Source organism: Leishmania mexicana, chromosome 26 (assembly GCF_000234665.1).
Source record: "Leishmania mexicana MHOM/GT/2001/U1103 complete genome, chromosome 26".
NCBI classification, from domain to species: Eukaryota; Euglenozoa; class Kinetoplastea; order Trypanosomatida; family Trypanosomatidae; genus Leishmania; species Leishmania mexicana.
This window is the reverse complement of record NC_018330.1, coordinates 662,675-689,154: the sequence shown is the minus strand read 5'-3', so window position 1 is coordinate 689,154 and position 26,480 is coordinate 662,675. Positions and strand designations below refer to the sequence as shown.

The 26,480-nt window shown below is 62.1% G+C and overlaps 6 protein-coding genes across 6 annotated transcripts; all 6 read right to left on the bottom strand.

The window, feature by feature from the left end:
• Positions 1 to 622: 622 nt before the first annotated feature.
• On the bottom strand, positions 623 to 1,525 carry LMXM_26_1920 (conserved hypothetical protein; the record flags this gene model as incomplete). The annotated part of the gene is made up of 1 exon (XM_003876445.1): positions 623 to 1,525. The coding sequence occupies one exon, from the start codon at positions 1,523 to 1,525 to the stop codon at positions 623 to 625; it is 903 nt and encodes a 300-aa protein (XP_003876494.1).
• A 1,880-nt stretch (positions 1,526 to 3,405) lies between these two features.
• On the bottom strand, positions 3,406 to 4,386 carry LMXM_26_1910 (conserved hypothetical protein; the record flags this gene model as incomplete). The annotated part of the gene is made up of 1 exon (XM_003876444.1): positions 3,406 to 4,386. One exon carries the CDS (start codon positions 4,384 to 4,386, stop codon positions 3,406 to 3,408), a length of 981 nt encoding a protein of 326 aa, XP_003876493.1.
• A 1,370-nt stretch (positions 4,387 to 5,756) lies between these two features.
• LMXM_26_1900 (conserved hypothetical protein) lies at positions 5,757 to 9,425 on the bottom strand (the record flags this gene model as incomplete). The annotated part of the gene is made up of 1 exon (XM_003876443.1): positions 5,757 to 9,425. One exon carries the CDS (start codon positions 9,423 to 9,425, stop codon positions 5,757 to 5,759), a length of 3,669 nt encoding a protein of 1,222 aa, XP_003876492.1.
• A 1,244-nt stretch (positions 9,426 to 10,669) lies between these two features.
• LMXM_26_1890 (conserved hypothetical protein) lies at positions 10,670 to 11,623 on the bottom strand (the record flags this gene model as incomplete). The annotated part of the gene is made up of 1 exon (XM_003876442.1): positions 10,670 to 11,623. The coding sequence occupies one exon, from the start codon at positions 11,621 to 11,623 to the stop codon at positions 10,670 to 10,672; it is 954 nt and encodes a 317-aa protein (XP_003876491.1).
• Positions 11,624 to 15,161: 3,538 nt separating this feature from the next.
• On the bottom strand, positions 15,162 to 17,366 carry LMXM_26_1880 (conserved hypothetical protein; the record flags this gene model as incomplete). The annotated part of the gene is made up of 1 exon (XM_003876441.1): positions 15,162 to 17,366. One exon carries the CDS (start codon positions 17,364 to 17,366, stop codon positions 15,162 to 15,164), a length of 2,205 nt encoding a protein of 734 aa, XP_003876490.1.
• Positions 17,367 to 18,364: 998 nt separating this feature from the next.
• Positions 18,365 to 26,218, bottom strand: LMXM_26_1870 (conserved hypothetical protein; the record flags this gene model as incomplete). The annotated part of the gene is made up of 1 exon (XM_003876440.1): positions 18,365 to 26,218. The coding sequence occupies one exon, from the start codon at positions 26,216 to 26,218 to the stop codon at positions 18,365 to 18,367; it is 7,854 nt and encodes a 2,617-aa protein (XP_003876489.1).
• Positions 26,219 to 26,480: the final 262 nt, after the last annotated feature.

Here is a 26,480-nt window from a genome sequence, read left to right as displayed (position 1 = left end):
TTCCCCTCCAACACACGCACATGCACACGTAAAAAAGCCCACCTGCACCGTCCTCGACAGCCACTGAAGTGGGGGGAGAGCACCGTAAACAAAAAAAACGAAGCTGTGCGACGTTAAGGAAAGGGAGAGACCGTCAAGAGGAGGGAGAGAGGGGGGTGGGGGGATAAAGGACGAAGATGCGCCTTGCGCCAACAAGTCCCGTCGCACGCCATCCTCGCCCGGCACAACAAGCACACAGGCAGACACATCCACGCATGTGCCTCGCTCTTCCACACCTGCGCGCTCGCCCTCCTCCGCATATGTCCACGCGCGACCTCTGACGCTTTTTCCGCCCTATTTACCCCCCCCCGCCCCTCACCACCTTCAGCATCTTCTCTTCGGACTCCTGTAGGGCTCGGTTGGCCAGAGCGGTGGTGCATACAAAACACAGCGAGGGAAGTGCATGGGCCCCTGTGCTTCACGCCTGTCTTCTCACATATCGGCAAGGCTAGCACAGCGACACAACGCACAATACGCAACACACATACCCTCAGATAAAGCAAGCCCAGTGCACATGGGCAAAGGTGGGGAGGAGGTGACCGGAGGGAAGGAAACAGGAAGTCCCCCACCCTCTCGCTCGAGATTAACTCCTCTTCTTGCCCTCAGCCTTCGATGCGCCAGAAGCTGCCACTTTCCTGTCCTCCTCGCCGCCACCACCGCCGCCAATGGCTCGCCTGAAGATCTCACCGAACCAAAAGTACTGCAGCAGTTGCAAGACAGACAGGGCGACCGAAGCGATCCCCACCGCCACCTCATTGTGTAGCTTTGGTGTGTACCCAGGCTCTCCACCGTGGACGATGTCGGACCGCCATGTGCTCAGCAGGTTGTACATCCAGCTGCCGGTGACGTAGGTGCCGCCAATGACGCGGATAAGAGCGTAGAGGCCGCCAAAGATGTACTCGCACACGGTGGCGCAGTTGTTGAGGGTTTCGATGAGGGACCACTGCGTCCGCTGGTCTGCGATGCCCGACATGGTGCGCAGCATCACAGAGACGTGCAGGAAGCCATTGCTCAGCTCGAAGCAACCAGTGTAGTACCCGGCGTAATGTTCGGAGAAGGGAAAGAGGAGGGTGTAGCTGCCAACGAAGCTGCAGAAGCCGTGTAGTTTCCATGCCCAGGTCCAGTTGTAGTAGAAGCACACGAATATATCCCACACAAAGTAGGCGGAGATGGTCACCCGGCTAAATCGATAGTACGGCACCGTCGCGTACAGGTCGTTCGGTACCACACCGCCGTGTTTGATGAGATTCACAAAGAACAGGACGGCAGACACGGACATTAAGCAGCCGTTGACGATGCTGCAGCACCGCACAATCATGTCATCTTGCTGAGCCCTCGTCAGCCTCTTCCAATTCGGCATGTGCGACGGCAGCATCCGTGCGAAGATGTACTGAAGCGAGAACCAGAAGCAAACCATAGGACCGAATATTACAGCCTCGCGGGTCATGGGTGTTACCCAGGTGTCATACGCGGATGCGAACCCCATTACAGCTGTCCAGTTGCCTCCTGGTCGCTGAGTAAGATTATGAGTGCGCCCAAGCCCCAAACGCGGCCCACCACCTCTCCAATGTGGAACGGCTTGTCTGCTATAGATGTAGAGACACACGCCTTGCACTATTACGGCGGCCACGCACACGCAAACTGCGTTCTTGCTCTCTCGATGTCGACCTCACCCGTCTATTCTGCTTGCCTTGCACTCTTCCTGTGCTTCAGGCCAGCTGCAGGTAGCCTGGAGGCGCCCGACGCGAGGTCAGTGAGAAAGCGCGATGGAAAAAAAGGGAGAGTGATGGGGGAGTGGTGACAACACGCGCTGATGCGCTGTGCTTGGGCGTCGCTCTGGTTATGCGTATGCATGTTATATGTATATATATATATATATGTGTGTGTGGGGGGGGGGGAGGAGGAGGGAGGAGGAGGGAGAATATATGGGTGGTATCTTCGTGCGCGTATGAGTGTGCATGTATGTAGGTGTGTGTGTGTGTGTGGACGTGCCGCCTACACACACCGAGAGGGTCATGCCGGCAGGGTTAGAGCGCGTCTTTAGTACACGCGCACAGACACGCGCGTATGCCGGCGCTTGCATGCTGGCGAGCGTGCGGTGCCACTCATCCTTCCGCCTTCCTGCCTCACCGGGTGCAGACGCGAAGGGGGTCGCGGGTGGGCGGGGCCTACTCTGACGACGCGGACACTGAAAATGACGGGAGAGGGGGAGGGGGCCCATGAGGTCACCTGGCGACCGTTTTCGAAGAGAAAACGGAAGCGAGAGGCAGCAGTGGCGGGACATAGCAAAGTGGGCGCTTCCACTGAACAGGCAAAGGCCAAGTCGATCGCTTCCGAGATCCCGCCGCACCGCTATGGCGTGAGGGAGGCGCACAGAGGCGCGACACTCAACAGTTCGAAGGCCAGAGGGACCGGCGCACACTCACTCGCTGGTTCAGGGAAGAAGCGAAAAACGCTGAGGAGGAGAGACGGAGAGCGCGTGAGTGAGTTGACCGCCTTCGCCCCTCAAAGTGGGCCTTCACCATTAGACATCTCTGTCGATACCGATGTGGAGAGGTGCAAGTTCTTGTAAGAGCGCACGGGCTGGTGTGTGATGGAGGGGAGGAGGGAGTGCACGAGAAGAGCCGCCACAGTGGGGTGCAGAGATAGAGAGAGATGAAAGGCGAGGGAACGAATGGGGGCGGGGGTGGAACGGGTCCGCGCGCGAAAAGACCGCTCCGGGCTGGGTGAGGCGTGGAAAAAAACGGAGAAGAACGCAGGCCATGAGAGCGTTTCGGAAAGACCAGCACGCGCACGTAGACACACGCATGGACACGGCTGTCGGCCGTCATCACCAGCCGCACAGGGAGAGGGAGAGGCAGCAGCGGGAAATCAGATTACGTCACAAAACATGCCTTCCGTACGGTGTCTCCCGCCTTCACCCTGCACCCCCACACCTGCACACACACACACGTCCATTGCCCATCGCCATCTGTGAGCGAAGCTTGGAAACTACACCGAGAGCAGACGTCCACATTCCCACGTGCGCACGCACGCAAAAGAAAGTTGTTCGGATCGGTTTGGTATCAATTCACGTTACCTTGCCTTCTGTTACGGCATGTTAATGATTACAGGGCGTCCAACACACGCACAGCAGAACGTGCACACACACGCACACACGCACACGCGCACGCGTATGTCCAACAGACCTCGACGAGAGAAGCAGGCCTCGCATACGGCATTAAGCACGACAATAACCCCCGTTCCCTGAAGATACAGAGGACGCGTCAAGCAGAAACACGAACGGATAAAAAGGAAACGGGAGAGGGGGCTGGAGAGGTCACACACCGCAGCCACGTTGCCTTCCTCTCCCTTTGAACACCCCTCTCATGCCGCCTGCTGCTGCGGATGAGCGAGGCTGTTGAAGTTCGCCCAGTACTTGTGCATTTCGAGCGCCACCACGCAGCTATCGCGGACGATCGGCTCGTGGTGCGTCGCGTAGCTCTCCAGCACGGGCAGCGTCGCCGGATCGGCGATCGCGCCGAGCGCCTCCGCGGCCTCGTGCCGCACCATCGGTGCCTCCTCCTCGTCCTTGAGAGCCGCAATCAGAGCTGGCTGGCTGCTCGGGCGCTCGAGTTGCCCGAGGACGAAAGCCACCTCGTGGCGAAACAGTGCCGAGACGGTATCCTCGCGAAGGCCACGACAGAGCGCTGCGACCGCTGCCTCCGTCGCCAAGTTGCGCAAGGTGAACATGGCCATGTAACGGCGGAACAGACATGTACGGCCTGACGTATCCAGCAGCACCGCCTCCAGTTCCTCCACGGTGTGCGGCACCGGCTCGTCAGTGCGGGAGTACAGCGCGCTAAACGCCGGCGACGGATCCACAGACACGAACTCGCACCCGCTTGGCGGAGCCACGGCAGCGTCACCCTTCGCTACTTTCATTGCGATGCGGGCCAATGCGAGTTCACAGGTCTCGCGGATCGGCGCTTCCGGCTCTGTGGCGGGGGCACTATGCGCCTGGAGTACCTGCAGCGCGAGCGGCGAGCCGATGGCACCAAGCGCCTCAGCCGCCTCGTGCCGGGTCACGACATCGTAGCTAGTGGTGCGCAGGATGCGCTCCAGCTCCGGCACGGCCTCCTCGCGGCCGCTCTGACCAGCGTTGTAGGCCAGCTCGTGCTGCAGCAAGACTGAATCGGTGGTGTCTATGGCCTCCAGGATTACCGTCACACCGGCTACGGTCTTGAGGCAATCTTCCTTGAGCCGGTAAAGCTCGCGCATCCGGCTGTCCAATGGCTCCTGCGGGTCCAGCAGCTTCGCGTAGTCCTTGCGGACCTCCTCGACGGTGCGGCTGTTCGAAGCAGACATGTCGCCTGCGTGCTTTCCTTTTTCGCCGCTTGCTATGTGTGCGTTCCTGCCTTGCCCAGTGCTTCTCCCCCTCGCTTCTCGCTCGCTCTGTGAGGCGGTGCAGAAGGCGCGGTTGTGCTTGTGTGCGAGCTGGTGTGTTAATACGCTCCGCTGTGATGTAGGTATGTGTGTGGTGTGTGGTGCTCAGCGCTGGTGAACCGGTGGGCAGTCCCGCGTGCACGCAATCATGCACACTGGAGAGCAGGCAAGAGAGCACGTCTAGGGTGCTAACAAGGCAGCGAAGAAGAGGGTGCACAGGCAAAGATGCAGCGGTTACAAAGAGGCCGTTGTACTGCTTGGCAGCGACTGTCCCACCGACACAGGGAGAGAAAGTGACGCGTACCTGCCGAGCACGCCCATGCCAGTCGGATGCGTGCAACACACACACACACGTTGTCCGTGTGTTGTGCAACCACGGCGACCCTTTACGCCTCGCGCCTGTGGCTGGTCAGAGCTGATGGACATCGAGAGCTGCAAGCACGCATCAGCGCAAAGGTCCCCCACACCCTCCCCTCCCCAGTGAATATCATCACACACATGGCACTGGTTTGGGCGTTTGCGTGTCTGTCACAATGTCTTTTTGTGGGTGTCTGTGTGGCGTCGGGCGCGGGATGAGTGGTACCTACCTCGTGCCTCTTGGCGAGTCCTCAGCGGATGCTGCGCGGTGGACGGAAAACTAGAACAGGAACCGCGTAGTTTGAGAGAAGAGGGGGAGAAGGGGGCGATGGCGAGAGAGCACACAGACACGCACGCACAACTATCGCCACTAGCCCGCCCCACCACCACCACCACCAATCAACCAACCCACTCCGCCCCGCCCCCGTTGTCGTCCCTCCTCGTTTTTTTTTCGAGGTTCGCTGCGGCTTCCCTTTCGCTGGGTCAGTGCACACTGAGAGACATTATACGTAATCGCCGTGTTTATGTGTAGAACAACTCGCGAAAGACACACGCGCACACACAGGAAGATCGCCACATCTTTAATGGGCACTCCGACCACACATACACGAGCCTTTGCGTCCACCTGGCTGCACGTACAGGCGAGCTGAGAGTGAGCCATCTCTGCCAAAAACGCGCGCAGCACGCTTGCAAGGTGATCGGAAACGGCGGCACACGCCACACCGTTTCCCATCACCATCACCATTAGCCGGCCAAGGACTTACAGATGTCAAACATCACGGTTGTCACCGAGCTACTCATCGTCTCTGATCTCATCGCCAACAGTGTCTAGAGCCAGTGCGGCTCCTACGGAGGCCACGTACACATGACAGCATCCATACTAAGGCTGCACCCGTCGACCCGCCCACGGTCATCCACCACCACCACCACCCCTCTCACAGATTGCGCATTGTCTGACGGAAGGTGAACACCTCGGAAAAAAACTTGTCCTGCGACTCAGCGGCGTGAGATAGGGTGGAGAGCGCCTCACGCACCATTGGCTGCTTCCGTTCTGGGTAGGTGCGCACAAAGTTCTCCACGAAAGAGTACCAGAACGGTGGATGCACCTCGAAGATGGGGTACACCACGGCGCAGCTGACGCTCAGGGCACGGTCCTGGCATACAATGACGTTCATGGCAACCGAGATGAGTCGCTCCCAGAGCGAGTTGAACGGCTCCAGCGTGCGAGCCAGCGCCTCCCTGGCCATCCGTGTCGCCCGCGGCGCCGAGGCGCCAGCGCCGGAGCGGCCGCCTGCACCACCGCCGCTGCGACCACCAAGGCTGCCCGGGGTCCCCGAAAGACGGCCAGACGGGCTCGCGTAGAAGGAGGGCAGCTGCATCGGAGACGGCGGAGGGGTGCCGTGCGGACGCGCCTCTAGCGCTGGCGACACCGTCTGCGTGGAGAGCGCCTTGACCTCTCTAATAAGGCCAGCAATGAAGCTGAGAAAGGACAGCCCATGCAGCAGCGTGCCGGTCTGCGTGTCGACGTCCTCGCAGAGGTACACAACGAAGGAGATGAGCTTCTCCAGCTCGCTGGCGTCGAGGCTCATGAGGGGGCGATAGGCAAACTCCTCGGTCACAGTGCGCAGCATGTTCACAACCGCGTAGGGCACCTTCGGGTACTCCCTAAAGTACACAAACGGAAACACACCAACCATGCGCAGCAGGCCGAGGAGGACGTTGTCGTAGGTCTCGTCGTGGTAGAACGCCATGGCCCCGAGCGGCACAAAGCCACCCTGGATCGACTTCCTCAACACACTCAGGGACAGCGCCAACGGCTTCAGCATCATGTCGTACGCGCCATCCACCATACCACCTCCACCGGCGCTGCTCACGCGCTGGATGTGCTCGTCTGTGATGCACTGCTCAATGATGCTCTGGATGAGGGAGCACATGTGCTTGAAGAGCATAAGACCGCTGGAGCTGTGCGCGGTGCAACACGCCAGCGTGCACCGACCTCCCATCTGCGAGACGAGCTCTTCAAGGAAGCGCAGCAAGGAGACAATGACCATGCTGTGTTGCCCCGCGGACCTGTGCAGCACCTCGTGGAAGGAGCTGGCGTGGTCGCACACCCACTCGACAAAGTCGCTCAGCCCATCCGCGCTGTCCCGTAGCGCTAGCACGACGCCGCGCAGGTCGCGCATCCAGCCCGCCGTGAAGAGCGCGTCGTTGCCGCCGCCGCCGCCGAGCGTGTTCTGCATGCATAGCTCGATGGGCTGAAGGAACACTTTCAGGTTAGCCTGCGAATACGGCGTCACGCTGAGCAGCCGCCACAGCACCGCGGAAAGGTTGGTGCGCAGCTTGTAGGTCTGGACCGACTGCGCCAGGGGCAGCTCCACCACCGAAGGCAGTTCAAGGTGCAGCTCGGCTAACATGGAGTGCGGGACATCCATGCATGCGTTGCGGATGAGCTCGATGGACTCGCGGATAATGTGTGCCGTTTCCTCGTCGGTGGTGCGGTTGCCTGTGACACCGCGCATGATGTTGTGCCCTGTGTTGCTGAGTATGAACTGGAAGAGCGCCACCCGAGACTGGAAGACGTTCGTGACGACGGAGTTGAGTGCCTCATGCAGGCGCGAGGAGCTGAGCACACTTTGCACCATCGTCAAGAAGTGCAGGAGTGCACGCTCCACGTAAGAGCTGTAGAGAGACGACCTCGGTGGAGCAGCGGCGCCGCTGCGGCGATGATTCGCGCAATCGACACAGAACATGAAGAAGCCCGAGCAGGCCTCCACCGCCGACTCCTCGACGGCACTCAGCACATGCCGCACGAGCCCGCCGGCGAGGTAGAACAGCCAGGTGGTGGCGCTGGGGCTGGTCAGAACGTTCGAGCCTAGTCCGTTGTGAACGTAGTTCGCCAGCAGCCTCATCGCCTCCGTGTGCTCCAGCAGAGCCAGCGTTGCCGCGGCGTCCGACTGCGCGAGAATCGACTCCATCGTGGCCTCAAAGTCCTCGTCAAACTCCATGTTGTACTCCATCCCCTCAAGGTCGCCGTTAGCGTTGTTCGTGTCGCGGCGCGATGGCCCCTGCTGGACACTGCCGCCTGAAACCTGCACGCGGGCTTCAAAGAAGCACATGACCAGCTCAGGCGAGATGAGCTCCAGGTCCTTTGCAGAGTCCTCCGACATGCTGTACATGCGCCGCGAGGTCGCCAGCCGGCTCCAGAAGTTGAGCAGGGTTGTCGCCGTGGTGAAGGAGCCGGACTGGCCGAATGGGATGCGGAAGACGTCCAGGGACACGGCACGGACTGCCGACACCCACGTCTGAAAGACGGAGCTGAGGTGGAGATCGCGATAGCCGAACGGGGAAACAAAGCGGTAGCACGCCTCCGCCAGCACCGTCACGTAGTGCGGTACCTTCAGCCGTCCGTCGGTGAGCTGCATTGTGTGGACGAGGTGGGTCAGGGCACCGTTCAGGTACTGGACGCGCTCCTCGGTTGACTCGAAGAAAGTGCGACGGACGCCGCACATGCTCGTCAGGCCCGTGAGCAGCGTGGCGCAGTGGGGGTACGGCAGTGTGGCGTGCTGGCCCCACAACACGTCCCACGTGTGAGGCGCAAGAAGCACCCCCTTCCACGAGCTCGGGAACTGGGCCGACAGCGCCTCCTCGGTCTCATCAACCATGATGGCCATGAAGTCATATGTGAGGCAGTCCCGCACAAACTCCGTCACCTCCAGCAGCATGGGAGATGCGCTGTTGACACCCTCCAACTCGGCCACGCTGGCGACGAAGATGTCGAGCATGCACTCGTCGCGGAAGTTGTTGCTGCAGCGGCGGTGAGAGGAGAAGTTCATGTACGTCTGCGATTTGGCCGAGTCGTACTTGCTAAACTCATTAACGAGGGTGCTGAGCAGCAGCAGGGAAACATAGTAGGCAGTGCGGCGCTCCTCTTCGGTGCGGTACCCGGTCGGGGCAAAGCGGGAGTGACGGATGATGCCGTAGCCAAGCGGGCCGCCGTCGTTGCTGCTCGCGCCACCGCCACCACTGCTGGCAGAGATGCTACTGGCGCCGCCGCCCATTGCTGACGAGGACGGCGCGCCGTCGTTCGAGGAGCCGATAAGGTTTGCTTTGTCGTCGTTGCCTCCGTGCGAGCCGGCGGCCGTGCCGCACCCGCCGTTCTGTGAAACGCTCTTCGCGTACGAGGGCGACGCGTCGTGAAGCATCTGCAGCGCAAAGGCAACCGCCTCCACCAGAAGCGTGCCCTTCTCAAAGCACAGCTTCGTCAACTTTGCGTACGCATTCATGAGACCCAGCGTCACGTGCCGCGGGGCGCCGGCAAGACTGACCCGCTGCACGCATGTGCCACACATGTTTACCACCACCTCGAAGCGCTGCTCGTTGGAGAGCCACTTTCGGTTCGCTCTGAACCACGTCACCACGCCCTGCGACACGAACATCAGTGCATACTGGTTGTTTGACCGCGCAAAGATTGCCTCGAGCGGGGCTACATCTGCGTTCTCCTGCGTGAGAGCAGTGAGACGCCCCTGCGCGAGCCGGCGAGCCTCCGGGTCTGGGCTGGCGTACATGGACTCCGCCAAGGAGTCGATCTCCTCTACGGAACCCATTGTCGTACTACGTGTTTTTCGTGTGTGCACAAGAGTTAGCGGGGCGTTATGTCCATTGAACGCGTGTCTGAGTGTCCGTGCGCGGTGGGGTGGGGTGGTGTGGGTGTATAGAAAAGAAGCTGCGTGGGTGTTCGACTCTAAGTGTGTGTGTGTGTGTTGTGTGTAGGTGTGGGTGGGTGGTTGGGTGGGTGTATGGAGGTGTGTGTGTGTGTATGTGGGTGGGTGTGTGCGTGTCAATACGAAGGGCACCTATGAAGGAGGCAAAGATAGGGGAACAGGAAAGAGAAGAGGGGAAGCGTTCTAGGGCCCGCCGTGTGGGTGTGCGTGTGTGTTTAGCCGTGTGTGCGCGCGCGCTATCTCTGTGACCCCCTCACCGTGACACGTGTTAAGTGTGTGCGCCGGCGTCCCACACACAAAACGAACGGAGGAGAAACGCAGCGATAAGGGAAAGCGGAGTACAACGCACACAAAACCCGCGAAAGAACGGGTGTCCGAAGCAGCACGAAGGGGGAAGGGGAGGGGGAGGGGGAGGGGGTGACGAGGCAAAGCATGCGTCCCCTTTTTCCTGTTGCCCGGGGGTGGGATGGAGGGAGGGGCGTGAGAGAGAGGGGGAGAGGGTAGAGAGATGATGGAAGCGGTAAGAGGGAACCGTGTGAGGACTGTAGGGACACAGGAACCACTCAGCCTGCGGCAGAAGCGTTCGAGGTGAAACCTCGCACATGTAGCAGAGGCACTGCCACTTTCCCTCGTTATCCTGGTGCACCGACTGGGTTTGCTTCGTGCGCCGTGCAGAGCAAGGCGGCGCATCACATTGCATCGCGTATGGCATAACTGCAGCGCTTTAGCGGAGAGGGAAGTCGGAAGCCGCACAACTTCCTCTCCCACTCCTCACCCCTCAAACTGCCTCGAGTTTCTCGATACCTCAGCGGGTTCCTTGCGCCGGAGACCGAGACACAAGCAACATGTCGTGGGAAGACAGGGCATGCGCATGCACAAGAAGCAGTGGACCCTCAACCGACGCTGCCGTGTTCCACCTTTCCGCCAAGTAGCACGTGCACACATCACGCCAAGGATGGGGGCTTGCGGCTTTCGCTCGCCTGTCACGCCACGCCACCCACCTCTGCCCTCCTCCCCCGCCTCGATCAACGCGGCGATCGAGCAGGACGAAACAAAAAGAGCTGCAAAGGCTGCAAGGGAAGCCCCGTGACAGCGAGAGCGAGATGACCGGCAATGCACCTAGCGCCTCACTGAACGATGCAGCTCCGCGCCGTGACGGTGAAGCTCGACAGCAGCTTCTCAAGCTGTGTATTGAAGGTGCGCGACAGCGCCAGCGTTGGCTCCGCAGTGAGAGCCGCGGGGGAGGTCGGGGCCGGCCGCGGCCAGCTCCACTCCATCGCTCCGGATGGAAAGGAAGTCCATCTTGCAGCAGAGGCAGCAGCTCCGCCTTGCGTGCAGGGAGGGCATCTCTGGCTTTCATATTTGCCTTCCGCCCCCTCCGCAAGCTGCGATGTCGTCGCGCCGGCTGTCTCACCCTCAAGCGCAGACGACGGCGCTCGCCACAGCAGCTGCTCCTGAGCGCGCCAGCACTGAGCTGGAGATCGAAACGGATTGCACAGCGCCGCGGAGGCGCACTCGTATAAGGCGCGGCAGAGCGGCACCATCGCATCCGCCGGCGCATCACCGCCTACGGTCACCAGTAGCGTATGGATACCGGTGGCGGAGCGAAAGCCGTAGCTTCGCATGCGGTGGCTCTCCAGAAGCTTCCCCAAAAACCTTGCGTCCGTCGTCGGAGAGATGAGCCGCGCCGTGTTCGCTGCTGACGCGTTTACCATGGAGGCTGTGACGGACGAGGTGCCGACCACAAGACCTCCCACCTCGGCACCAGACGACTCACCGTTCTTGTTAGCAACGAGGGAGGCTTCGGTGCCGCCCCCCATGAGCGCCGTTGACGATGGCGCCGCAACACCAGTCGACGGCAGCGCCGCCATTTCGCGCATGTCCTCGCAGCGGTCCAGGGAAGCGAAGAGGACAAAGTGCAGCTTGATCACGTCCTCTGGCCCGACGTAGAGATGCGCGTGCAGCGGGGCTGCGGGAGAGTTGAGCACGTCCTTTGGAGACGTGTAGGTGCGCAGGAGCAGCGGCGTGCCCTCCACGTCGACGATGGCAACAGCGGCCACCGCCCACGTCTCCAGTGACATGTTCTGGTGTGCTCTGGCGTGTGTTTGTGTGTGTTCGGCGGTCCCTCTGGCCTCGCCGTCGTCTACTGCGCAACGGATACGATAGTGTGTGTGTGTGTGTGTGGTGCTGCGCTTGCGAGACCAAAGAAGTAGAGAAGTGGGTGGAGCCTGCTGTTGATGGCAAGAGGAGCAGCGGCGGAGCAGAGGATGTACTCGACTCTTGTCGTACCTGCGTTCCTGGGATGAGAAGGGCGGTGGTGGCGAAGAGCGCGTGACGAGTGCGACGCGAGGATTATGCACGCGGTTGGTGGAGGTCGAGCAGTCCCGCGTGCAACGTCAAGGATGACCACGACAGCTGCAGTAGACTTCGTGCACGTTCGTTTTTTTTCTTTGGTGGGACAAAGACGTCTGCGCGGGCACGCAACGGCAAACGAACGGACAGGCGCACGTTGAAGCTGCATCGACGAGGGGCAACCCCGTAGAAAGCAGCCGAGGTGGCGTGGAGGGGAACGGCGAGTTGAAAATCGCAAAGCGCAAAGACAGGAAAAGTGAATAGGCTGCGGGTGAGCAAGCGTCATCTGCATGAAGCTCGCAGCACCACACATGCGTGACGTGTGTGTCTGTGTGTGTGTGTGTGTGTGTGTGTAAAAGGTGTAGAGGCGTGTATGCCGGCACAAGGGCGCACCGGAGTGCGTGAGCTGTTCCATCGTTTCCTGTCGCTCATGTTCGCCTGACGCAGACGTGAAAGGCGAAGGTAACGCGCGTACGCCTCCCACTGCTGACTATAAAACAGAGCGTAAAGGTGTCGGTTACGGCCATATGGCACGGTGAACGAAACTTACCGACCTACAAACAGAGAGAGAGAGAGAGGTAAGACAGCAGAGATCTGTCAGTGTCCCCGCGGACCGCACTTGCCCCCTCTCCCCACCCCCTCATACAAGCAAGCACACCCACACAGCTTGGTCATTGTCTTGCAGCCCTTTGACACACAAAGCCTCGAATACGGGAGCAGATGCACAGCGCATCCATTCGAGCGGTAACACGAGCTGCTTTCCCACAGGTGACACCGGTCACTCGCTCCCGGGCGCTTCGTCATGCTGGCCTGCCGGCCGCACCACCACCTCCCACAGCCTGCAGCGTGAAAGGACGAGAGTTGGACAGGCGCACACGCATGCGCGACGCACACAAACACAGAGGCAAGGCCAGCCACCGAGCCGACCGGTGCACAAGGCGCCCTGGGCAGTCAGACATAGGTTTCGTTGAAGATTGCAACTCAATGAGGTTCACATCGCCGCAACGCTCAGAAAGAACGCAGTAGATTCCATAGGTCAGTCCATCATTCACCGGGCCCCGGCAGGGTGGCCTTCCCGCTCGCGCACGGCAACAGTGGCGGTGGCGCGGGTGCTGGCTGCTGAAAGGCCAGCGCAGTGCCTGCAGCCTCATGCACCCTCTCCCCACCCCCTCATACAAGCAAGCACACCCACACAGCTTGGTCATTGTCTTGCAGCCCTTTGACACACAAAGCCTCGAATACGGGAGCAGATGCACAGCGCATCCATTCGAGCGGTAACACGAGCTGCTTTCCCACAGGTGACACCGGTCACTCGCTCCCGGGCGCTTCGTCATGCTGGCCTGCCGGCCGCACCACCACCTCCCACAGCCTGCAGCGTGAAAGGACGAGAGTTGGACAGGCGCACACGCATGCGCGACGCACACAAACACAGAGGCAAGGCCAGCCACCGAGCCGACCGGTGCACAAGGCGCCCTGGGCAGTCAGACATAGGTTTCGTTGAAGATTGCAACTCAATGAGGTTCACATCGCCGCAACGCTCAGAAAGAACGCAGTAGATTCCATAGGTCAGTCCATCATTCACCGGGCCCCGGCAGGGTGGCCTTCCAGCTCCTCTCCTCTCTTTCCTGCCTATCCTTCTTGCCAACGCACAGAGAAAGACAGCGGGCAGTAGTCGGGTGTCTTGATGGTGGCAGCGGCACCGCAGCGGAAGCGTAGCAAAGATTCTCTTCAACGTGTCCACTCTCAGCCATACAGCATGTGCCCAAACGGCGCCCTACCCCCTCCAGACCTGCCACAGGCACCCGCCGCGCCGTGCGGAGCAGCCGTAGATGCACGCGTTGCAGCAATGCGCCGACTCAGCCATCCGAGAGCACGGCCTCTGACTCAGACGTCACACGCACGCCATTCGCTGCGCAGGTGGCTCCAACGCAGCGCCATCCACGACCTCACCGCCGACACCGGTAGCGGTGCATCTCTCTGTCCTCCCCCCACACACGTCGTAGCCACCTGGCCCTGTCACCACCAGAAGTGGTTCAGCATGGGCAGGGATAGAGGGAGGGGGGAGGGGGGGTACCTGCCCTCCCCCAACACAGAGGGTGTTGGGGACACCTGAACCCAGTGATACCACGCACTGCGAGATGTGCGTACGCCCCTCCTCGTGACGGGGGCGACTAGGAAAGAGGGGGAGGCAAAAACATGCTCAGCCCATCGTAGCGAATCGCTCCGCATCCAGATCGCAGTCCCGCAGCGGTGAAGTGCCTCCGCTTGCTGCTGCTACCTTTGCACTCAGCGAGTAAGAGCTAGAACACGGCGTCAGAGCACGACCTCTACGTTCCTCGCACCCCTACTTCTCCCATCTCGCCGCTCTTTGCACCCACAGAAGCAGCCGCGGTGGTTTGATGGATGCCTTGCCTCGGAAGCCAAAGGCGGCCAACGAAGGACGAAGGAAGGAAAGGCTTGTTCGATCACGCACGCAGCGCAGCGCGCGACGGCGGATGGAAGAGGGGTGGAGGGAGCTCACACACACACACACACAAAAGTATCCCTCAAAAAAGACGAGAGAAAAAAAATACCCCCCCCAGCAGGCACGCAGGAGTGAGGCGAAGGCGGGAGAAAGGGAGGAGAGAGGGGTGTGGACCGAGTCAAAGGAATAAGGAGGGAGGCAAGGGCGGGGCGGCATACACCTCTGCGCATGAGCATCATGCAAACACGCGCACGCACGCATCGCCTCTTCTTGCGCGGGACGCTATCGACGCGGAGCGGTCCCCGCCATCCTCTGCGCCAGCGTCGTTACAACTCCGTACTGCATCGCTCCTTTCGCAGACAAGGAAGAGGAGGGGACAAGCAACGGTTACGGATGTGTGATGATACCACACGTAGAGGCAGAGTCACAGAATTTATGAGGGAAGATGGAACATGACACGTCTGCCTCCATGGATGCGACCACGTCTGTGTGCGGTTACGCGAGTGCGAGAAGAAGCCCACTTAGGTCTTAGAGGCACACACAAGCACATAGCAGTAAAGGGCACATCGCGCTGATCGGTCATGAGAAAGAGGGGGAGAAGCACCCATTGGGGAACCGAATAAAACGCGCGTGAAGGTGGAGCCGAAGAAAAACCTAAGGGTGTGCTTTGAACAGCTGAGCAGCAGCAGGGTGAGCGTGGGAACCCTCTCGGTGGCTTCACCGGGACGAGGGGGGACGTTGGAGGGGAGGGGGGGCTACGTTGTCTCGCTCCCTCACTCACAGCTTGCGTCGGCTTGCTCTCGCTACCCCTCGCTCGGCTTCATACCCCGCGCCACTACCGGGAACCCCTTCGGCTGCACGCGAGCATTGTTGATCTCCAGCACATCACCCATCTTCTGGTAGTCGAACCGGCGACTCTTCTTGCCGTAAGTGGACTGCAGCTCCTCCAGCAGCTTCTTCGCCGCCGCCTCGCGATGCCAGCGGTTCGTGAGTCGGTACGTGTGCGCCATGTCGTCGAGGTCGCCGGTCGGCATCTGGTCCACGTAGGGCTCCTGGTAGAAGCCCTCCCACTTGAGCTGCTCCTCCGCCTCTGTGTCACTGTTGAAAGTAACGGCGTGCGAGAGTGGACGTTCGACGCTAAGAGGGTCCACTCTGTCCTCGCTAGAGGTCATGTACTCGTCCATGTGCGGTGACGATTGCCGGTAGAGATGCCGCATCGCCTCCGACACCGGCTGCATCCCAGGCACGAGTGGGTCTTCGAGGCGCTGCCGCCGCACCTGCTCTTTGCTTTCAGACTCGCTCGTGCCGTCGTTCAGCTGCAAGTCCGCGGTGTGCGTCTGTGCGCGGATCTCCTCGTCTGACAGCCGACGCACCGCACTCGCGCGCAGCAGCGCTTCCTTCTCCTTCTCTTTAGCGCTCTGCTGCACATCCTCGACGTAGCGGACGAGGGCGTCGCCGTCAAAGTTGTGTGGCAGCTTCAGCTGACGCCGACTCCAGTCCACATCAAGCTCGGGGCTGAGCAGAAACGTGAACTCCTGCCAGTCCCAGTGCGCCAGGGCAGGGCCGATGCGGAAAAGCTCCTTTGCCCACGCCAACCGCTGCGCGTACGTGCAGTCGTTGTTCACAAAAGCGTCCACGCCACCGGGCTCAACCATGCTGCGGAACTCCGTCAGGTGCCACATTGTTGTCTCCAGCATCTGCTTCGACACGCTGTAAAGCTTGCGCTGCAGGTCAAGCTTGCCGTGAAGCGCCTGCAGCCATTCGCGGAGCTCTTCCATTGTCTTCATGGACACGTCAACGATGACGACGCCGTTGGCGCGCGTGGCGTGACGCATGCCAATCTCGAGCGTCAGGTTTGTCAGCCCGTACCCGTGCAGCAGCTCCTTGTTGCGATGCAGCAGCCGCAGCACATTCACCGCCTCCTTGTGCGAACACGAAATGAGCACGTCATCCAACTCCAGTGCAGTGCACAGCTCTGCTATAAGCTGCTCCACCTCCGTCGCAAACACTGCCGCTAAGGTGCGACACTGTGCGATGGCGGCGGCGTTCTGGTGAAGGAAGCTGGCAAACTGCAGCGCCGTAAAGTCCCACGGAACCGTCAGGCCTCCCGTGATGCCTGCACCGATGGCGAAGTGGTCATCGATAATCAGCGGCATCGAGCTCCACTGATCGTAGTGCAGCTCGCCGAGAGAAGCGCGCAGGGTGTGCAGCGCTGCGGAGCACTGCAAGGGGGACAGGGTCTTGGCGAAAAGCACCTGATCGGCGTCCATCAGCTCCTCAAGCGTGGGCACGCTTGTCAGCGTCCACTGCATCGTCATGGCCTCGCTCGCCTCGTCCAGCAAGGTCTTGCCACCGCTCTTGGCCTTCGCCCGCGGGTCTGCACGACGACGACGCAACGGCTTTGCCTCTCGTCGCGCCGCTGCCGCGTCCTCGGCGACAGACATGGACTCTGTGACCGAGTCGATGCACTCGGCGCGACGCAGCAAGTCGCGCAAGAACTTGTTCACGGAGCGCTCCACCAGACCACGGTTCGACTCGCTCGCGACAAAGCCCTGCGGAAGCTCGAACGTAGAGTGGATGAGAACGGTTTGGGAGTCTCGGTGCAATGACGCGCCGCCGCCAGCGCCAGAGCCGTCAAAGTCACCGCCGTCTGACGCCCAGTCTGCGGCCCGATACGCTCGCTTGGCGAAGAACGACTCCTTCGGCCGGTCGCCGCCGTTCTCCCCTTCGCCACCGCTGCTTCCAGCGTCACTTGCGCGCGCCGACCGCTGCGTGGTGACGGCATCGGCGCCACCACCCTCTTTCTCGTCGATGCGGCGATAGAAGGCAAAAGAGATGGACGTGGCTGGTGGTGCGCGCAGCGTCCCCTGCTTGAACTCCCGCGCCCACGCTAGGAGCTCATTGAGCTGAGCCACGGAATTCTGGTTCACAGTTTGCTGCTGCGCATTGTGGTGGAAGAAGTCGGGGTGCACCTTCAGGAAGAACGCGTTCAGCGCCTTCTTGTACATGGCGGCGGCAACAATGCACGACGAAGATCAGCGCTGAGCGGCCTACACGCACATGCACCTGAAACCCGTCGACGCTCCGTGCGCATTCCCGCGTCGAAAACCAACTCACGGAGACCAATAGAAAAGGAGGAGAGCGAGGAGAGAGGGCGATGCTTACCGTTGGAGCGAGGTGATAGTGGCAGTGGAGGAGCCAGTAAATAGGTCGAACTCGTCCGCCTTCGCACAGACAAACGCGTCTGTGGCAAACCAGACCCGCCACACAGGTGCTTTGTGTGCAGCAGCGAGAGCAGACATCTTTGGCGTCGCGTCCAACCTCCGCCGTACATAAGAGAGATGACACAACAGAGCAGCGTGTGGGGAAGGCCAGACGGATGTGGCCGCTGCGTTGTACAGTATGTTCAGGATGCACGCAGACAACACAACCGGGCATCAAGGATGAGGTCCCACAGTGGCAGCTGCGCCGGGCGCATCCGCCTTCTCTGCTTCGCGCACTCTCCGCCTCGCCTCCACGTCGATGCTCCGGGGCGCGCCACACCAGACGCGCACACAGTCGATGGCAAAAAAAAAAGGAAAGGCAAAAAGCACGCAACACGCGAAAAGACAAAAAAAAAGAAGCAAAACGAACCCCACCAGAAAAGCCTGCGCGACGACAGCGGCGAGCACGCACATCCAGGGAATTCGGACGGGGGCGGCAGGAGGAGATGCCAGCGACCACGAGATACCGTCCGCGTCCAGCACACAGGAGGAGGAAAGGGAAAGAGAGAGCACGCACACACACACACACGAGCACAACAGCAAACAAGCACCGTCCTCGCCACCCAAGCCCGAAAGAGTAAACACCCGAATCAACGGAATCACAGCAGCGCACCTCGTGCTGAAGCCTTTGCTGCCCTGCGCGCACCCGCTCATGCTGAGAAGCAACCCTGAACGTCACGATAGCGTCTCCCCACCACCACCACCACCACCCCCGAGAGCAGAAGCCATGCAGCATCACGCGTCTAACGCGACGGTGGTGGTATGTGCACGTTCAGCATCGACTTCTTCACGGCTTGCGTAGCACGTCGGATGCTGTTCTTCAACAAGCGGAGCGCCTCCTGCACGTGCTTGGAACTCTTCATTTCAATGTCCAGCGTGAGAGAGGATTGGCAGAGCTGAAACACGTACTCGTGTGCCACCTGGCTGACGCCGGCGCTCGCTCGAGATGTGGTGCTGGCCTCGTCGTTCCCACCAACGAGCAGCCACGCCGCCTTCGAGGACGACGAGACGGTGAGCAGCGCACCAGCCATCAGCGTCTCCTCCATGTCATGCGAAGAGGAGCCGACCTCGTCCGGGGTGAACGGTCGCTGGATCGTGATGACGAGATGCGACGCAGCCGGCTTGGACGACTCCCTCTTACGCAGTATCTTCGACATTGCCGTCGCTGCCGGGTGATGTCCGCCGTCGCCCGACTCGCCGTTGATGGCGGACGAGTGCAGGGAGGAGGTATCACCGCCGTAGATGCCGCTGGAGGCCGTGTGAACGAGATCATCGCCCGCCGCGCACTCGAAGCCGCAGCCCACCGGGTGCACCAACATCTGCGCTCGCCGTGAGCTGCGGCCAAGCTTGCGACTCTTCTCAAACGTCAGCACAAACAAGATCTCCCACTCCAACGACAGCTCCACCTTCTGCGTGCCCCACTTGCCACGGCCAATGACGGTCTTCTGCTGATGCTGAGGGTCTAGCGGGACACTGCCACGGGCCACCCCGTCGTAGGCGACCCTCATTAGACGCTTGTACTTGCCCTCCAGCACGCGATCATACTCTGACTTGCATCGGTCCAACCCGACGACGGAGCTAGAGCTGCCCGCGCCAGCCGCCGCACCAGGGTGACGTGGGGTCGGTTCCAGTGACCGCGAAGAGGCGTTCTCTACCGGCAGCCGAGGCAGTGGCACCGGCGAAACAGCCGCGTTACTGCCGCCAACGGGCCTCGTCTCAGACGTCGGCATTACGGATGGTGAGGACGACGATGCGGATGCGGCTGCGGTGTTCGGATTACCGCTGGCGTCGCTGCGTCTGTACTGCGTGCTGCCGTCTCCCTTCTTTGCGGCCGGTGCCGCCGCCGAATCCATGCCTTCAGTGGGCTGCCGCACAAGGTTTGGCACGGGCATAGGAGAGAGCGAATTCTCCGATGCAGCGACCGTCCCTGTCGCCGCCGGCTGCTCGAGACACAAGCCCAGGTGCTTCGAGGTTGGTGACCCGACTCCGCTGGACACAGCCGTCAGGGGCGACACCAATCCAGTGTCGGAGCCCCCGTCCGGCCGGTCACCTGGCGCGTTCAGAGCGCTTCCTCCCGGCACGTCCTCGACGACGGTGCGCGACGGCAGCGTCGTGGAGACCGCTTGCCGGTACACGGCAGGGAAGTACTGCGGGTTGAGAGACTGCGGGCTGGAAGGCGAGCGCGGGGCTGGGGTCGACGACATGCCCCGCAGCACCACAACGGGGCCTGCCTCGCTCGTGGGCTCCTCTGTTACCTCATCGAACGAGATGCTGCTGGTGTGCGTGATGGCGTGCGGCGGCGTAGGCAGACGGCGTGGATGGGGCGGCGGACGGCCCTGCAGGTTAGTGGCAACCGTAACACTGCCATCGGCTGAGGTGGGGCGAGACGGCTGCGGTGGTGAGCTGGTCGTCACGTCTGCTCCTTGAGGGAAGGAGATGCCCGGCGCGTCCCCACCGGTGTCGCCTCTGCCTCTCGAGGCGCTGCCTTCTGGTGGCGCGCTGCCGCCTTGGTTGCCCTCCACCGCGGCCCTCTCGTGTCCCAGCACCCGGTCCACCGCCACCGTTGGGGACGTGACCTCCTCCGTCAGCTGTTCCGCTCTGGCAGTGCTCGGTGGCGCCGGGTCCATGAGCACCTGCCAAGACGAGATCCCCAGCTCGTGTTCCAGCGCAGCCTGGCTACCATGATAGTAGTGCACAAGCGCCGCGACGTTTCCGTAGCTCTGCAGAAGACGAGTCTGCACTGCCGCTCGCGGCTTCAAGAAGGCCTGCACTTGCGCCGCCGTGTCGGCGACGGTCTTGTACTGGCGAAGCAGACGTGTCAAACGTGGAAAGTAGAACCGGTCCACCTCCTGCACACTGAGCGGCACCAAGCCGCTGCGGCTGCCGCGTCCAACACCGCGACGGACGCCATGGTTGCTGTGCTGCAGCCGGTCCGCCAGAACGGCGCGGCGCTCGTTCGTCTGCACCTGCACCTGAAGCATTGCTGTTGCCACGCCGCTCTCACAGTGCAGCGACACAGACAGCACGGCATGCTCAGCGTCCTCGTCGGGTGGCTGCAGGAATGCTAGGAAGTCGTCACACAGACACCTTTGAGCCTCCTTCGCCAGGGTTGCAAGAGACAGCGAGGAAGACGGCGCGATTGGTGCCACGGCGTCTGCGGGTGCGACACTCGAGCCGTTGTTAGAGTTGGCGCTGCCGCTTCGGCACACGTGCGTAGTGGTGTGGAGCAGCCGCCACGCGCGGCACACCGCCGTCCCCTCCTGGTGCGTGTAGGAGAGCGTGAAGGTCTTGACTCGGCCGATTAGCTGGCTGGAACGGCGCTGCACTCGGATCGGAGACACAGCGGCGATGTCCTCCTCGCCCTCCACTTCCTCTACTTGCACACCCGTAGCGCCAGCGTGAACCGGCTGGGGCTGAGTTCGCTGGCACCCCTCAGACTGTTCCTGCTGTGGCTGTGACAACAGGGTGCCGCCACTCCTCGCTGGGCTTCCAGTTCTGCCGCTACTGCCGCTTCGCTCCTCGTCGCTGCACTTGTCAATGAGCAGTCGAGAGGTCACGGCACGGAGCGCATTCCTTTCAGCATTGAAGTCGTCCACGTGCTGCTGCTCCTTCTCCTCTTCCACTGCAGCCCCAAGAGACGCACAGGAGACGTGATGCTGCGGAGTGAGTGGCGGTGCCACGACAGCACCGGCCGCATCGCGCGTCTTCGCTGGCGGCGACGGCCTCGTGAGCTTGTCAGCGAGCACCACTTCCACCGACGGGGAGTCTCGCTGCGGCGCCTCTGCATTCGAATTGACCAGCGCCAATGGCGATGGCGAGAGCGCCGCAGCGGCGCTACCGAGTTCGATGCAGTGGGCGTGGTTGAGCTGCTTCTCAGGCGTGGTCACACTCGTCGAGTCTACCGACGTCCCCTCATCGCCCTCCTCCCTCTCTGCTCCCTCGCGCCCCCTCGTCGTCCACTTCGCGCTGCCTTGATCGCCGCCAGCAGCGGCGGCAGGTGCAAAGGCGCAGGCGCATTGCCCTTGTCGCAGGGTTGCTGGTAAGCTCTGCCGCTGACTTAGCTTCGACTCCCCACCCACTCCGTCGTAAAAGTTGATGACATGAGGTCGCGGCTGATGCGTCGCGGCGGACGGCTGCGGTAACAGTGCGACGGCGGCCTCCGAAGATCGACATGAAGGGATGTTGTGCGGGGTGGAGAAAGAGGTGTAAAGGCCGCCGCCATCAGCTGCCCTGTCAAGCACGTCAGGCCGTCGATCGCTGCCGGTCAGCGTCTCCGCTCCTATTTCCTTGATGCACACAGAGGCAGGCGCATGCGGCAGTGCATCCGGCGCTGTGTCGCCGACTGGCATTCCCAGTTCTCTCCACAAGGGAAAGTAGAGGCGGTGGAGGCGCACGATACCCTCTGTGCCGTCGGTCCCCTCCAGTGAACCAGCCGTTGCCGCTGCAGCACCACCACCGGCATCACTGATTGGGACGAGTGTCGCATCGGCAGCGCCGTAGTACCGATGACACGCGTGCACTGCAGCCTCAGCAACTCCGCCGTAGGCGATCTCGAGCCTTGCCCGCACCGCCGCGGATGACCGCGCAGCTTGCTCGATCGCACGCACCGGATCCCATAAGTCCTCCGCTCTCGGCTCGTCATGCGGCTCCTCACCACACGTGACGTGCTGACTAAGGAACTGCAGGAGTCGCTGAAAGACCGCACGCTGCTCAGACAGCGGCACGTTCAGGACCTCATGTAGCAGCTGCGCCATGTCCCCTTTCCGCTCGCTTGTCGTCACCTCGAAGCGCATCCAGTGCGCATCTGCCCCCCGCTGGCTCGAGTCGCCGCCATCCGCCACGGTCGCCGAGGGCAGCCCAGGAGGAAGGTAGCGAACCGACTCCGCCGCGGTGGTGGCGCTCGCGGCCGTGCCTGCACCACCGCCGTCACCACAACCCTCGTCGTCCCCCTGCTCAGAGGTCGAGCGCGTTTTAGAGGCTGCCCATCTGCGCTTCAGTGCCGCTAGCAGGTCCTCCTCGAGTGCAGTACGGGCTCCCTCGCCGAGAGGGTCTGGCGCTGGTCGCAGCAGAACACCCAGAGCACGACAGAGCAGATGTCCCGCTGGGTGGTCATAGGAGAGCACAAAGGCGCGAGTACGCCGCAGTCTCGCACGTCGGCCACCCAAGCGCCTTGCATTGGCGGTGGTTGACACAAGGGTGTCGCTCACGCCCGCGCCCACGTCGACGTCCGCGACCACAGGCACCACAGCCGCTGCGTCGGCGAGGACAACGCCAGCCGGCGCCCCCAAGGTCACAGGTGGGGTTGCCTCTGCCTTGCTCATAAAGAGCGCACCAAAAGACGACCCACCGGGCACCGCGAGCCCGCTTTCGCGACCTGACGGCAAGGCCGTCTGCTGTTGATGCTGCGGCGGCACGAAGCAGGGACCGACGCCAGCGGCAGCCAAGTCTGAGATGCGCTGCGCTGCCGCCACCTCAGATGTAGAGTCGGACGGCGGCGGTGGTACAAAAGGAGAGAACGAGGAAGAGACTGAAGCGGCGGAGACAGCGGCAGCAGCCTCTATGTCGTTTGTAAAATTTCGCAGATGGTGAAGCGGCGTCGTGTTGACCAGTCCGTTGGGGCTCTCGCCACCTGCCGCGGGGGCGGCAGCGGCGGCAGCGCGCGGCGCACCCAGTGCGGCGAAAAGGTTGCGCTGAGGACCGACCTGTGCGTGGTGTTGCTGCTTCTCGCCAGCAGCAGGAGCAGCATCAGTGCCGAGAGCGCCGCAGCGGCCGCGGGTCACCTCCGGCACTGCCAACCCTGAGGCTGTTTGATCTTTGCATGCGGTCGCCGTGTCGACCAGAGCACGTGAAACTTCGGTTGATGAACACGGCTTCTGCTGCGCGAAGTAGGGCGGGCCATTGGTGTTGGTATCTTCCCTCTCCACAGCCTGGGCCGATGCAGGCTTGGGCACATAGAAGCGACTGCACGGGCACGTGCAGTACACGTCGTCGTCATCATCGCAGCCAGCATAAAAAACGTCCACGCTCGCCTTTGACGGTACGGAAGCCGATGGTCGACGCTGGCCGCCGACGCCGCTGCTGCTGATGGACGGCGTCGCTTCCACCGAGGGAGGCGCGCTGAAGTACACTGTCAAAGGTGGCGCCCGCTCTTCCTGAGTCGCAGCGTTCGCATTCGCCGCACCGCTGCTGGTGCTGCTCCTCTGAGCCTGATTGGAGCACACGGCGGATCGCAATCTGGCGCGCCGCAGCACCGCCGTCTCTGCCGCCATGCACACCTGCTGCAGATGCCCCGTGCCATCGTCACGGAGTCCATTGACGCCGTCGACAGTGCCATCACTTCTGGTGCTTACAAAGCCAGAGTTGCGCTGCAGCGCCAAGGCGGTTAAGTGGGCGATTACAGCAAGCCTACCGGCAGTGGACGTGGTGGCAGACGACGCTGGGCAGCTCCGTGCCGCATCTCCATCAGCCTCAGCGTCGCTGTCCAAGAGAAAGGTTTCGATTACCCGCACGCATCCGCGCACGGTGAGCAAGTTGTCAGAGAGGTTCAGCACCGCCAAAGATGCCAACATGCCCGTCTGCGTCCGTCCACGTCGCACGCTCACGCATAGACCACGCGCGCCAGCGTCCGTCAGACCGGTGTTGCTCAAGTGCAACTCACGTACGTGCAGAAAAGCGGCCGGTGGGAGACGGCGCCGCACCACCGCGTTGAAAGCCACGTGCGCCATCAGCTCGCCAAAGATGTCGCCAAGCCGTGTCTGATTACTCACGGTGGTGCTGTCAAGCCTGAACTCGACTTCACCTTGATTCTCGCGGCGCACGTGAAGTCCTCGCTGGGATCCAGGGCTGCGCAAACGCTGCTCGACCGCGTCCCTGCAATTCGCCGCGGCCAAGAGCGCCCTCTGTGCCTCTGGTGGCACCAAAGACCACTCGAACGTATCGGAGAGGTCGACCAGGTCGAGCAGCGGACAGCTGAAGAAGATATTGAGCAGCAACTCGCGGAATCCCAGAGGCGAGCAGGTCTGGCTAAGCGGGACACCATAAAGGACGAGTGTGGAGAGAGCACACGATGTGGCGAACCCAGACACGTCGCTGAAGGCGGTGTGCTGGCGCCGCATGAGGGCGCCAGAGTAGACGAGCGGGGTCTTGGCCAGCCTCAGCCGGCACGGTAATGGTCGGAGTCGGGGTAGGGGGCCGCGGCCATCCCCGCTTCTCGCACGCGCCTCCCTCTCCTCGGACTCCATCGCTTCCTCTTTGGCAAGGTTGACGCCCTCGTGGTACGCGCTTGCCGGCAGCGGCAGCAGCGATGTCACACCAGCAACGTTGTGCGAAAGCACGAGGGTGCGCAGACGGTGCGCACGACTGGCAGCGGCAAGTATGTCGGACAGACCGCGTGCCGAGGCACGGCAATCGCGCAGGTCGAGCAGCACAGGTCCAAGAGGCAGCTCCGCGACCAAACGGTGGGCATCGCCTCTGCTCTCGTCCTCGCTGTACCCAGCGTGCACGACGCCGGCAACGGCGACCGGCTGCGGAGACGATGGCGCTGGGCCTGCCATCTGGCCCTGCCTCCCATGCCCGCGGCCACACGCCTGGCTCACCTGCGCGCAGTAACTGCGCAGTGCAGCAGGGAACAGGGATGGGTCCTGCTCGAGTGCCTCCAGATTCAACTTCGCCACGTAGACAGAGAGCGTCCGCATGCCGTAGTCCTTCAGCGGGTTCCCCAGCAGGCGCACCTCCTCCAGAGTTCCCGCCATCCACAGCATCATCTTGCCCAGATGCGTGCAGCTGCGTTGAGTGAAGGCGTTGCCGCTGAGGTCCAGCACACGCAGGTGTGCGAGTGGGGCGGACTGCAGGGTGGGGTCACCGCTGCCACTGCCGCCTCCACTGCTATCCACTCTGTGGCGACCTGCAGACAAAGAGCTTTGCTGACAGCTTCGACCCGCGCTGCGGCGGCCGTCGGCTGCGGCGGACAGCCCACAGCTGCCACGCACCAGCTCCGCCACCTCGTCGTCCTCCAAGTCCATCTGAACAAGGCGCAGCACCTCTAGCGCGCGGAGCTGCGGCAGGATATCCTGGGTAAACCACGTCCATTGATCGCGACGCATGTGGCAGCACGTCAGGTCCAGGGCAAAGATCTGGCTAGCCTGCGTGTGGCGGCGTAGGTGCACCTGCAGTCCAATCCAGCCGACGGTGTCCTCCGTGGAGAGGCGGTTGTACTCCTCCGTGAGGGAGCGCAGGGTAGGGTGTCGAACCGCCATGGGATCAGTAACGCTATCCATCCCATCCTTCTCCCCAGCTCCTGCGTGGTTGACGGATGCGGGGGAGCTGCTGCAAGTCACGTCGGCGGTGGCCTCCGCCTCCTCAGCGGATTCGCGGTCACCGCGCCGCAGCGCTTGGTTCCGTCGCTCCTGCTGCGCCCACACATCGCTGATGAAGGGCGTTGCAGCCACGGCAGCAGATGGAGTGTTACGCACAGACAAGCCCACGCATCTTCGCGTCCGCCTTGCCGCATTGCCATCCTCCTGTGCCTTCGTCTCCGCAGGGATGCAGAGGGTCACAGCACGGGCGGAGCGGGTTGCGGTGCCACCGCCAGAAGACATAGTAGAGACAGCGGCGCCGCCTTGGTGCGTCGTGGCCAGCAACGGCGGCGGCGGCGACAAGAAGGATGCGCCCTGGGCGTTATCGTGGGGGTGCAGGAGGCAGGACCACGCAGGCGCCGACGACCGTAGAAACGGAGCGACAGCGTGTGCCGAAGGGATAGAGGCGCGCGGCGCCGGCTCTGCAGGTACGAGACCCGCGGGACTCACATGACGATGGCGGCTCTCACCGTTGCACTTAGCCGACGCGTTCGCGTCCGACGCA